This window comes from Bubalus bubalis, chromosome 9, assembly GCF_019923935.1.
Source record: "Bubalus bubalis isolate 160015118507 breed Murrah chromosome 9, NDDB_SH_1, whole genome shotgun sequence".
Classification (NCBI taxonomy): Eukaryota; Metazoa; Chordata; class Mammalia; order Artiodactyla; family Bovidae; genus Bubalus; species Bubalus bubalis.
In genome coordinates, this window is record NC_059165.1 from 23,977,849 (window position 1) to 23,992,046 (window position 14,198).

The window sequence follows — 14,198 nt, forward strand, 5'->3', positions numbered from 1 at the left end:
AGTGCTCCAATGTTCATTGCAGCACTATTTACAAGAGCTATGACAAGGAATTAACCTAAATGTCCTTGGAGAAATGAATGAATAAAGAAGTTATGGTACATATATATAGTGGAATATTACTCAGCCACAGAAAAAGAACAAAGTTGAACCTAGAGCCTGTTATACAGGTGAAGTAAGTCAGAAAAACAAATATCATATATTAATGCATATATATGGAATCTAGAAAAATGGTCCTGCTGAACCTATTTGCAAGGCAGGAATAAAGACACAGACATAGAGAACATACTTGTCGGCACAGTGAGGGATGTGGAGGGTGGGATGAATTGAGAGAGTAGCATTGAAACATGTATATTACCATATTTAAGACAGTGGGAAGTTACTATATAGCACAGGGAGCTCAACCTGGTGCTCTGGGACAACCTAGAGGGGTGGGATGGGATGCGAGGAGGCAGGGAGGTTCAAGAGGGAGGGAACACATGTTGTTGTATGGCAGAAACCAACACAGCATTGTAAAGCAATTATCCTCCAATTAAAAAAATAAAGCTATCCTAAATAATCAATGTGTCCAGGATAAAATCAAAATGGTGGCTATTTAAAATACAACGTAAGAAAAATTTCTGGAATTCAGTTAATGCTTTAATGAAGGAAGTTTATAGTTTTAAATACTTAAATGTAAATCAGAAGAAAAGAAAATATAAAATTTAAGTCTCTGACATAATGGTAATACATGAAATCCAAGAAAACCAACTGAAAATTATTAGAAGTAAAGAGAGGCTTCACTCACATTTGTCTGCTCCAGCACTTCCTCACTTTGCCACCATGTCTTGCTGCTTCCCAGTCTTTAGCTTACAAAAGGAGATGAAGGGCTAGCTCCCTTCGATTTCATTCTACACCATCCCATAAGATTGTTCTAGAGGAGGTTGCTTGACTTTCCAGGCCAAACTTGAATAGGATCCAGTAAAAGAATAAATTAAAAACCAAATAAAAGTGAAGAGAAGATTTAAAAAAGATTGTATTGAGATATAAATGACCTGCTGGTGAATTCACTCACTTTAAGTGTACAGCTCCATGAATTTTAGAATGTTCACAGATTATACAACCATGACCACAATCTAATTTAGACCGTTTTTATCATGCCTTCAAAGAAACCTTAGGCCCACTTACAGTCATTACCCTCCCTGCCCCTCGAAAAGATCTTTGAAGGCCCAGCTGATGCGTTAGCTTATAGATGGTACCTTGCAAGGATAAGGTGCCATCTTCTGAGATGCAGGATACATCCTAAATGAAAGGCCATATGCCTTCAGTGAGCAGGAAACAAGAGTCTTGGAAGCAGTTGGTGAAAGTAGGAGTCAACCTTCTTATCATCATCTCAGTGATTTACTTGGGAAGTAGATTTGTCACTGAAGCTCTAAATTACATGGTTCTAGAGATTTTGGTTCCTAAAAGGGAATGCTTTCATCAAGTGACACAGCAAGTGTCTCATTAAGCCTTAAGGTATGGCTGTCACCCAGGCACCCTGGGTGCCTTTTTTTCAATGGATTAGCAGGGCAAATTGACTTGATAATCAGGAAGTGATACGACTGCTGTTACACAATGGAGTCAGGGAAGAATCTGATTGAGAACCAAGTGATTCAATGGGGTTCCTATTGGGGGTCCTCTGTCAAATTATGACAGTGAGTGGACATGATCAGCAGCCATGAGTTGAGAAGGGCATGGTTTCCAGAATTTAGATCTCTCAGGGCTGGATGTCTCACTCACGTCACTAAGTAAGCCACCAAGAAAAGCAGAGGTACTTGCTGAAGTTGTGATTGATCTGGAGTTGATAGTATAGGATGCTAATGATTATTAATCAGCCCTGAAACTAGCTGCAGTCATGGGGATTGTAATTTGTGCCACTACTCTTTTTCATTTAACTTTTCCCAGGAAATGAGAGCAATCAGAATCCTGGAGGAACTGTATCTGAAGTAAACTTATTATGTGAAGCAAGTGGATTCCAAAGGTGCAATTCAGTTCAGTTCACTCAGTCATGTACGACTCTTTGTGACCTCATGGACTGTGACACACCAGGCTTCCCTGTCCTTCATCATCTCCCAGAGCTTGCTCAAACTCATGTCCGTTGAGTTAGTGATGCCATCCAACCATCTCATCCTCTGTCATCCACTTCTTCCCCTGCCTTCAATCTTTCCCAGTATCAAGGTCTTTTCCAATTAGTTGTCTCTTCGAATCAGGTGACCAAAGTATTGGTGCTTCAGTATTAGTTTTTTCAGTGAATATTCAGGGTTTATTTCCTTTAGGATTGACTGGTTTTATTTCCTTGCAGTCCAAAGGACTCTCAAGTCTTCTCTAACACCACAGTTTAAACGCATCAATTCTTTGGCGCTCAGCCATCTTTATGATTCAACTCTTATATCCATACATGACTATTGGAAAAGTCCATAGCTTTGACTAGATGGACCTTTGTTGGCAAAGTAATGTCTCTGCTTTTTAATATGCTATCTATATTGGTCATAGCTTTTCTTCCAAGCAGCAAGCGTCTTTTAATTTCATGTGGTCACCATCTGCAGCGATTTTGGAGCCTAAGAAAATGAAGTCTGTCACTGTTTCCATTGTTTCCCTATCTATTTGTTATGCAGTGGTGGGACCAGATCCCATGATCTTAGTTTTTTGAAAGTTGAGTTTTAAGTGATCTTTTTCATTCTCCTCTTTCACCTTCATCAAGAGGCTTTTTAGTTTCTCTTTGCTTTCTGTCATAAGGGTGGTGTCATATGCATATCTGAGGCTACTGATATTTCTTCCAGCAGTCTTGATTCCAGCTTGGGCTTCATCCAGCCCAGAGTTTCTCATGATGTACTCTGCATATAAATTAAATAAATAGGGTGACAATATACAGCCTTGACATACTCCTATCCCAATTTGGAACCACTTCATTGTTCATGTCCAGTTCTAACTGTTGCTTCTTGACCTGCATATAGATTTCTCAGGTCTAATATTCCCATCTCTTTCAGAATTTTCCACAGTTTGTTGTGATCCACACAGTCAAAGGCTTTAGTGTACTCGGTGAAGCAGAGGTAAATGTTTTTATGGAAATTTTTTGCTTTTTCTATGATCCAGCAGAAGTTAGAAATTTGGTCTCTGGTTCCTCTGCCTTTTCTAAATTCAGCTTGTACATCTGGAAGTTCTGGGTTCATGTACTGTTGAAGTCTAGCTTGGAAGATTTTGAGCATTACCTTGCTAGCATGTAAAATGGGTACAATTGTGCAGTAGCTTGAACATTCCTTGGCATTGCCCTTCTTTGGGATTGGAATGCAAACTAACCTTTTCCAGTCCTGTGGCCACTGCTGAGTTTTCCAAATTTGCTGACATATTGAGTGCAGCACTTTAACAACATCATCTTTTAAGATCTGAAGTAGCTAAGCTGGAATTCTATAGCCTCCACTAGCTTTGTTTGTAGCGATGCTTCCCAAGTCCCACTTGGCTTGACACTCCAGGATGTCTGGCTCTAGGTGAGTGATCACATGATCATGGTTATATGGGTCATTAAGATCTTTTTTTGTATTATCCTTCTGTATATTCATGTCACCTCTTCTTAATATTTTCCTCTTCTCTAAGGTCCACACACCATTTCTGTGCTTTATTGTGCCCATTTTTGTATGAAATGTTCTCTTGGTATCTCTAGTTTTCTTGAAGAGATTTCTAGATGTAATGCTGACATGTAATGACACTGTATTTCCCTAACCAGAGTCTACCTGGGATGAGGCGTTCATCTCCCTACCTGCTGGGAACGTTGTCTGCTGATGGCTGAGTTGAATGCCTCCCCTGCAAGTTCCATTGACCAGGAGAACTGCCTTGGCCATGGTCCCACTCTCTTTCGAGGGACATTTTACATCCAATCACTGGTCTATGCATAGGCCCAAAAAGGCCCAGAAGATGTGTTAGTCGCTCAATTGTGTCCAACTGTTTGTGATCCCATGGACTGCAGCCCGCCAGGCTTCTCTGTCAATGGAATTCTCCAGGCAATAATTCTGGAGTGGGTAGGCATTCCCTTCTCTAGGGGATCTTCCTGACCCAGGGATTGAACCAGGGTCTCCTGCAATGCAGGTGGATTCTTTACCATCTGAGCCACAGGGAAGCCCACAAAGGCCCGGGTCTTTCTATAAATCTGACATTTCTGAAGTACTATCTTAACTTTAGAGCTCCCTATGGGACACAACTGAGAGACTTCACTTTCCCTTTTCACTTTCATGCATTGGGAAGGAAATGGTAACCCAACTCCAGTGTTCTTGCCTGGAGAATCCCAGGGACGGGGGAGCCTGGTGGGCGTCTATGGGGTTGCACAGAGTCGGACACGACTGAAGCGACTTAGCAGCAGCAGCAGCAGCATGGAAATGACTGAGACAGGATAAGTGTCCTCTTTGCCTTAAATTGCTTCCTTCACTGCCTTGGAGTGCCTATATCATTCTCAAAGACCCTCTCCCAAAAGCACTTGCACACAGTTCTCTGATTCAGTTTATTTTGCACAGAACCCGTCCATGTCAAACATTAATTGAGTCTATGCAAAAAACTAAAGTCAGCAACTGATAATTTACTTACTAAATGTAATTACAGAAGCAGTCAAAAGAGTTAATTCACTCCTTTATTCCCCCCCCATTTCTTTGTGTGTGTATGTGTATGTGTGTGTGTGTGTGTGTGGCTTGAGTAAGGCTCCTTTCTTGCCTTTTTTTTTGCAATTCGATTCAATTTTCTAAATTCCAACCTACGAAAGACTCCTCTTTCAGACTGGATGCCTTTTAACATAATAAACTCATGAATTTTATCTAATTTTATTATAAGAATTGACAGACTACTAGGCAGAACATGGAATCATTAATGGATTGCAATATTTTATATATAGCTGCAAATTAAAATCTCTTCCCTCAAGGTTAACAACATGATCAATTATATGACCACTTGCTTTTATTTGGTAGAGTTATAGCTAGATTTGTTGTGAAGGACAAATTATTGAACTTTCATCAATTTACTGGATAAGAAGTTGCCTTGCAAGGAATATTAGCATTGTGTTGGGAAACCCTTATCAAATCTGGCCTTCTTTTTATTAATCCATTACATCATTTGCTTGCACATGGAAGTCCAGTACACAAAAGTTACTTTCTCCTTTTTAAATATATCCAAACATATTAGCTATGCTTAAACTCTATGTGATCTGGCAGCTTGAGTATTATATAATTAAATTAGTTGTATATAATTAAAAAAAATAAAGACCAAGTAGTTCTGTGAAACACACACAAACGTGAGTGCCTGTGCACACAGAGACCACACACGCCCCATATGTCACATCAACCACAGAATTTATTTCAACACACTAGCATCACGATCACAAAATAAGCTCATTAGTATACTTATAAGATAATATATAACTAATATAATGTGATTTGGTACAGAGATAAACTACAAACAGAACAGAATAAATAATTTATAAATAGAACATTATGTGTATTTTCACCTGATTTATCAAAGAAAGAAAAGATACTGCATGTATAGGAAAGAATGCTTTATCTTTTCAGTAAATGGTGCTGAGTTTAATATAGCTATACAGAGAAAAAGTACTTTGGCTTCTACCTCACCACATAAACAAAAGTCAATTCTAGGTGGATTGCTGAAATGCAATTTATTAATAAAAGAAGATGTTAGAGCAAAACATATGAGGGCATTTTCATGACCTTGGAGTAGGCCAAGAAATATTAAATAGGACAGAAGAAGTATAAGCATGAAAGAAAAGAGTTGAAAAACTGTATTATGTTAAAGATAATTTCTGTCCTTAAAAGTTACTGTAAAGGAAGTGAAGAGGTGAGCTATGCACTGGGAGAAAATACTCACAATCCATATGCATGACAAAAGGCTTCTGTCAAGAGTATAGAAAGAATCCTTACAAATCGATAAGAAAAAGATTGATGACCCAACAAAAGTGGGCCAGATTTCCAGATGTGAAGAAACTTTATGAATAAGGATATTCCAGTGGCCAGTAAACTTATAAGCTGATGCTTAAATTCATTAGTTATAAGAGAAATGTGAATTAATCCAGGATATAACATAATAATACTTCATAACCACCAATATGATTACAAAAAAAAAATGTTGGTGAAGAAAGAAACTGGATTCTTGTACAATGCTGGTGGAACTGTGAATTGGTACAACTTTGGAACATATGAATATTCTAGCAACAAGTAGTTCAACTCATAGGTTTATTTAGTAAAAATCATACATATGTTTTCCAAAATGTATAATGTACCATTCATAATCATCAAAAACTATAATTACCAAAATATTAATACATAATAGAACTGATGAACAGACACACAGAATAAATAGGAATGTGAATGAGCGATACACAGTTTAAGCAACAATACTGATGAAGCTTGCAAACACATTGTTAAGGGAAAGAAACTAGCAAGAGAAAGTTCCATCATATAAAGTGTAGTTCCATCTATATAAAGCATAGGAAATAGCAAAATTAATTTATTCTTTTAAAATTCAGGATAGTGGTTTTCCTTACTGATACAGTGATTGGAAGGGAGAATAATGAGAACCTTTGGTAATTGTCTGTTTTTTGGTCTGGAGCTGGTTATACAAGTCTGTACACTTTATGCCAATAAACTGAGCAGTATGCTTAATTTCACTCTTCTCTACGTGTATTTATGTCAATAAATATAGGAAATGATGACTCTCATCTTTTGAAGAAGAAACCTCTAGGTATATTTCAATATCCCTCTGACTTTAGATGATATCAATTATTGGGTTGGCCAAAAAGTTCATTCGGGTTTTTTTCCCCATATGATGTTATGGAAAACCAGAACGGATTTCTTGGCCAATCCAATATTTTTTGCCTATCTATAGTTACTCTTATGGTGTTGGCAGGTATTTCTGGGATTTTACACCTAGTATTTCAGGAGAACATGTTTCCAAAACTGTGTTACTCCTGCCAGTCCTCAGCAGTCTGTTCTAGGTCAGGAATACATAGAGCTGTGTGTGCATCAGATTTGTCTCCAAATAGTCTGCCTCAGTTGATCTGTGTTGTGGTCGTCAACTCTCCCTGGTACATCTAGTAGGAAACCAGAGTCATGGAACCATTGGACCAGACTTCTAAAGACAGCCTTAGCATATTTCTATAGTCATCTTGACAGCAGAGGGGTAAACAGTTGGTTAGAATTTTAAAAGTCATATTTGGCCATCTGCATCAAAATTACTTCCTGGCCCCTAAGACTTTGATTTACTGCATTTGAGTTGACAAAAAAATTTAACAAGGAGTTGAAAAAAATTTTTAACAAGCATCTCAGATGATTCTTATATTAATTAAAGTTTCAGAAACATTGTTGTAAAATCCATACATTTCTTAACTTTCTAAAGAGGAAAAATTAATTATTATAGCACATAGTAGTGCCATCTATCTACCCCCAGATACTTTCTCCTAACTTCTAGCATCTCATTTTTCCAAGCTAAATATCAAACTCCTAAAATTTAGCAAGTATAAAATTGAGACTATGGGAGATTTACATAAAATGATCGCTTAGTCATCTCTTAGCAGTTTACAGTTTACCCAATTTACTTATGAACAGTTCTTTCCAGGAAAATGAGAAAAAAGTACTTGTATCTCTTGCCACCAGAAAATGTAACCAAAGTTTTAAAACAAAGAAAAGAGTGCAGTACATAGCCACTGATGATACAGACAGTGAGGGCTAATTTCTATCTCTGTCTGAATGACAAGTCACTTTCCTAGATTTTTACATGGACCAGAAGCAAAGAAAAATGCTTTTTCACTGTCAATGATATTTTTATTAAAACACTTCTTTATTATTCATCAGATCAGATCAGATCAGCCGCTCAGTCGTGTCCCACTCTTTGCGACCCCATGAATCGCAGCATGCCAGGCCTCCCTGTCCATCACCAATTCCCGGAGTTCACCCAGACTCATGTCCATCGAGTCAGTGATGCCATCCAGCCATCTCATCCTCTGTCGTCCACTTCTCCTCCTGCCCCCAATCCCTCCCAGCATCAGAGTCTTTTCCAATGAGTCAACTCTTCGCATGAGGTGGCCAAAGTACTGGAGTTTAAGCTTCAGCATCATTCTTTCCAAAGAAATCCCAGGGCTGATCTCCTTCAGAATGGACTGGTTGGATCTCCTTGCTGTCCAAGGGACTCTAAGGCGTCTTCTCCAACACCACAGTTCAAAAGCATCAATTCTTCAGTGCTCAGCCTTCTAGTCAAAGTAAAACAAAACAATTTAACTCCCATATAAATAATGCTTGTATTGTTAAGGACTCTTAGCAGTATATACTAGATGCTTCCAAAATGGCTGACATACAGCCCTCATTAACAAAACATCGAATAATCACTTCTAAAGAAAGCAGGAAAGAATTTCATTTTTATTCTGGTGGACTCAAACATTATCACTAATAAGGGGCTGTATTACTTCAAGGGGGGAGGTGGTTGTAAGACAGATTATGAGCTTTGATCTGTTGCCTGATTTCTGGGTCTTATCGCAAGCCATTATATTTACTATGGAGGTTTTCTATTTTCCTGTTTGTTTACTATATAGTAAAAAGAAAATTGATGAAAGCTTAAAAAGAAAGCCAGTCAACTATCTAATCTAATGAGAAGATGAGTGAAAACAAAGACTCATCTTCAGTTTTTATCAAGTGAAACTGTTCAGTTTCTTTGGACAAAAAAAATATTTAGGTTGAAAACTGTTTTAATGTCTTTGATATAATGCCAGTTATTAAGTTTATAAATCACCTTCAAAGCAATTAAAGTTTAAGCTTATGAAGTTTTTCTTTTTTTAGTTTTGCTCTGCTGTTCGAAGATAACTGTACTTTATTTTTATCATAATAATCTCCACTTAGGTAAGTAACAATAGCAAGGGTTGTATAAGGGCTGTTTGGATTACAAGTATGTATCTTGGAAAATATCTAAGATTTAATAAAATCTGATCAAGAACTATCAGGGAACATTTTGAAAACCATGAACACCATTTTCCTTTAATATAGTATTAATACTTGATGATATTTTATTTTATTTCATTCCTATAACGGAAGGAGGTTTTCTCTTTCTCCCCCACCCCTTCTCTTCATGTGTGAAGGAATAAGGTTGGTTTATATGTATATGGTTTCTGGGGAAAAGTGGAGGGAAATTTTCAGGAATGAAACAATGTAGTATGAAGTTCTCAAAGAAGCAGGCCGTAGCTAAAAGTCATTGCATTTATGAGGGGGAAAGCTAATTCTAAATTGCACTCAGCAGAGATCAAGAAATAACAGCATGAAGTTTTATTGCTACAAGAATCAATACTTGGGTCTTTTCCCTTTGTGAAATGATGTTTGACTCAGCAGATGAAAGATTGGAAATTTGTGTGCAGAATGCACGATGCTCTCTTTCTTATTTTTTTTAACCATGGGCTCTAATTATAGACACAGGAGATCAGTCCTGGGTGTTCACTGGAGGGACTGATGTTGAAGCAGAAACTCCAATACTTTGGCCACCTGATGCGGAGAGCTGACTCATTTGAAAAGACCCTGATGGTGGGAAAGATTGAGGGCAGGAGGAGAAGGGGACGACAGAGGATGAGATGGTTGGATGGCATCACCAACACAATGGACATGGGTTTGGGTGGACTCTGGGAGTTGGTGATGGACAGGGAGGCCTGGCGTGCTGCAGTTCATGGGGTCGCAAAGAGTCAGACACGACTGAGCAACTGAAATGAACTGAACTGAGGTGTCATTTGACAGATGGTTTAATACAGAATTTGATAACATTTGAGCTACTTTGTATGCTTGCTGGAAACATTAACACATTTAAAACAAGATTTTAATACACATTTTACGGCTGCATGGTCACTTTCTCTTTAGTTTTATTATCTAGGTTAATGCAAAACAGGGTAGGATTCTTTATAGTCCCACTGTGTGATTTAAAAAAATCTCTTCTTTTAAGAAAATACTTAGATAAGCCATTTGGGAACAGATTCTAACTTTCTACTTTTTAATAAACCAATTTGAGGAACACTTCAGGTACTGGCTAAAATCAGCCAAGCAGGAAGTTACAACTTTGATGTTTCTGAAAAAGAATTAAAGACACTTTCAGAGAATATTTGTAATAGAGACAAAGAGAGAGAGACTCCAATAAGACTACTCAGGATGCTGCATGGACAGTGCGTTACAACTAAGGAATGGGAGTTCTAATTCTGTTTCCACTGAAAACCAGCTGAAGAAAAAATGGAAACATTACAGTCATCTTGGGATTCAGTGTCCTTATCAAGAAAAATAGACAGTTAATCTTCAAAGTTTCCTTAACCGTTAGAGTCTATATAATTTCTCAGCAATTACATTCCACTTAGAGTCTATATAAATAGAATGTAACATTTTTTACTTTGGTCTGTACATGGTGAAATACATAAAAATTTATTGAAGTATGGTTTGTTGACTTTTTGTGGTTTGCTAATTTTTCTAATTCCTTGGCCAAGCCTGCAAGAATTCATTCCTATGTCCTGAATACAGAAGGTGATTGAAGCTCATGAAACTTGATAGAAAAATTGTGACTCAGTGATAAATAAAAAATCATATTTAGTTGGTTATAGCCTGTTTTTAGTGAAGATAAGTTTAAGTATGTTCATTAGACTTTTAGATTTCTTCTAGGGGATTTGAATGTCATATTGGCACCATCTATAGATACTTAAGGTGAAGTACACCCACAACGATTTCATTCTATGATAATTTTTTAATCTGTTTTATTTATTTTATCTGTTTTATTTAAGCTAATTAGCATAAACTCCAATCAATCAGGAGTTTAACTAAATAGTTAAATTTAACTATTTAACTATTTAGTTAAATATTATTAACTATTTAACTAATAGTTAAATATAAGCCACAACTAGGATTAGTCTAGTTGGGTAAAAACCATCAGGTAGACATTGTTCTTCCTTTTGCCAGTTTGTATTCTGGACACACAATATCTATGCTTTTAGTATTTTATTGAACTCCTATAATGTCTGTAAAAAGTTAAAATTTCATTTTTAATAATGAGTAGCAAATCATTTTAAAGTTTAAATCATCAATTAATGTTTCATTTTTGATGAGTTCCACTAAGCTTATCTTAAGAATTTTAAAAGGAGAATTAATTTTTTCCTAAGCACCATTCTTGAAATTTTCAATGCTCAAATGCAAAAGTAACCTCTTAAGTCAAAGACATGTCTATATGAAATTCCTAAGTAGAAGTAGAAAACAAAAAATAATTTGTTTAGATGAATGAACCTTATCAATGTGTAGGGAAACATATATAGTTGAGACTGTTTTGTGGATTTAGATTCTAATTTTCCAGGCACAGTAACAATTAATGGGAATATATCAAAGGTGGTATATTTGTCAATAAATTTTCATGAACATAGGAAGGGGCAAGCACATTAATTAAAGACATTTGAAGAAAGAGGGCATGTCTGAAGTCTTGTTTCTGTAGGAGGAAGCAGAAGAAAACCCCTGCATTTTTTTTTTAGAAGCTCATTTCATTTAATGGGGGACACCAAATGGCACAGTTTCCATACAGTTAGTTCTGCCAATATTCCCTAGTACCAATCTACGCCTTCTTTGCTAATCAACAATAGTTTATTTCAAAAGAGCTCATGGCAATGAAAAATGTCAAACTCCATTGACCTTAAAAGAAAATTAAGCCTAGGGTCTACCCCCGCCTTACCCCTCTGGGGTATAGATTAGTATAGAACCCACAGTGTAACAGTGTATTGCTTTATTGAGGGGGTGTGGTTGGGAAGGGAGACACCATGGTAACGGAAGGAATCAAAGTAATACAAGTACAGGAAGCAGTGTTAAAATATAAATACACAGAATGGATAGTTTTCTTAGATGACGCCACTAGTGGAAGAAAAACTTTAATTGCTGTTGCAAAAACATCTGTATGAAGTAGAAATTAGTTTCAATAACCTTAGTAGAGAATATGTTCTAGAAAGTGGAGGTAACTGGACATAAAATCCTGCTGCTGCTACTGCTGCTAAGTCGCTTCAGTCGTGTCCGACTCTGTGCAACCCCACAGATGGCAGCCCACCAGGCTCCCCTGTCCCTGGGATTCTCCAGGCAAGAACACTGGAGTGGGTTGCCATTTCCTTCTCCAATGCATGAAAGTGAAAAGTGAAAGTGAAGTCGCTCAGTCGTCTCCCATGGACTGCAGCCCACCAGGCTCCTTAGTCCATGGGATTTTCCAGGCAAGAGTACTGGAGTGGGGTGCCATTGCCTTGGCAGCAATTAATAGAACAGTCCCAGATGGCTAGGCTGAGGCCAACACCTAATGAGGACGAAAGCCTTGTCTGTGGGGAATTTTGGATGACACCTGGAGAAATATTACACTGTGCATAAACCAAATTGAATTGTTTTCACAAGTGTTGTAAAGTTTCATATAGTAAAAGGTTTTTTCTACATGCACTTCAATTTCACAGCAAGAGTGGCATAGGATACCTAAACACAGAAGAGAGCATTCATGCAAGATATCTAACTCCTTGATATAATAATGCATACGATTCAAAATGATTACACTATCATTACATCTAGGGCTTTCTGCAACTATGAGGTGGTGGTTATGGAAAGCATGGCCCTTGGAATCAATATCTAAAAAGCAGCCACCACCTTCTATGTGTGTTCTCTTTTTGTGTTTTTTCTTCATGTTTCTTAATCAACTCTACTGTTGTTGCTACTTCTTAGCAAAACTGGTAAAAACAAAATTGTAATCATTGAACAAAGCGCTCTGGCAATCAAGACATTTAAAACCTTCAATCTTCTGGGGTGAGGAAAGCACTGTATGACATTTAGAACTCTGATTTACAAACAGGGTGGTCACAAATTTTCCTGGCTTGAAGACTTCCACAACTTTCCTGATCAGGTCATCATAGGAGGTCTGACTTAAGTTTGTTTCAAAGCTAACATAAGAAAATTCTGGTTCTGGAGTGATGTGAATAGTCCAATAAGTTCCATCCGATTTCATCCCATTCATTGAATACCCACAAGGATTGAACATTGTGGCATCAATGACAGAACCTGGTATCAGGTCATGAATTCCACTCTCACGAGTGACATCCTTTGCAGTAACACCATCTTTCATGTAGAACTGGTCCATAACTGCTGGGTCAAGCTCACTCATCAGAATTTCCAGGGTTTGATCTGGCTGATTGATTTTCCTACTCTCTGGGAAATCCAAAGTATACAAGTACCAACAGTCAGAATTCAGGCGTCCCATACAATATGCTGCTCCATTTGGGAAAATTGCATTAAGGAACTCTATTTCTTCCTGGAAATTCCGGTGTGGGTAACCTTGGTGAGAAGGCTTCATGAAATTCTTACGAGAATAAAAGAAACTTTGAATTAAGTCAAACCCACTGTAATCCCTAGCAAGTTTCAGCAAGAGGGTGGTACCACGTGTCTTCAAAATGAAACGTCTCTTGGAGGCAAACATGCTACTCTCACTGAGTACATAAGCTTCGTGCTTGTCAGCTTTTGTCACACTTATGATTGAACACTGCACATCCTTCAAAAGTATGTCCCACTCGGATCTTGGGATGGTGCGAAGATCCCCAAATCCTTGGTTTGCGTCGGGTTGCTGCCTGGAGAACCAAATCTCCAGCAGTTTCTCGGTCCCTTCGAAAAAATGTGCAGCTTCCATCACCGTGAGACTAGTGAACAACCAACCACCACAGAAAATCAACTAAATTAAATCTCTTCTTCCGCCGCCGCCGCCGCCGCCGCAGATTGTTCCAGCTGTGTTACTAAAGTTCAGGTTCCTTCTTTTTTTTTTTTTGGCTATAATTTTATATTAACTTAAAAAAAAAAGGATTAATAAAATTTTCCCGGCTTTGTGTGTGTGGGTGAGCGAAAGCTGAACGTGAGCCTGTTGGAAATAAAGGCAGATACAGCTCAGTCTCTTGTAGTCCACTGTTTCCCCGTTAGAGAGAGTAGAGCGAGCGCTAGCTAATGTCGCCGGCCATACTGTGGGAGCCAACCCCTGCATTTTAAATGTATGCTCAGGAATTATTTGCTAAACCTCGCTCCTTAACCAATAACTATAGTGAATGGAATAATAACAATTTGACTGAACCTGAGGAATGAAAGGAGTGACTTTTAAAGACAAAAGTGAAGTCACTGAACTTACTCTTCTTACTGTTT

General features: G+C 37.8%; 1 protein-coding gene across 1 annotated transcript; it reads right to left on the bottom strand.

Annotated features, from left to right (window-relative positions):
- Nucleotides 1-12,284: 12,284 nt before the first annotated feature.
- On the bottom strand, nt 12,285-13,753 carry LOC102415885 (S-adenosylmethionine decarboxylase proenzyme-like). The gene has a single exon (XM_044947325.1). The coding sequence runs from the start codon at nt 13,696-13,698 to the stop codon at nt 12,733-12,735; it is 966 nt and encodes a 321-aa protein (XP_044803260.1). The 5' UTR covers nt 13,699-13,753; the 3' UTR covers nt 12,285-12,732.
- Between the last annotated feature and the right edge of the window lie 445 nt (nt 13,754-14,198).

Excerpts from the sequence above, each read along its gene's own strand:
- LOC102415885 (XM_044947325.1), bottom strand. The coding sequence starts at position 13,698 with ATGGAAGCTGCACATTTTTTCGAAGGGACCGAGAAACTGCTGGAGATT.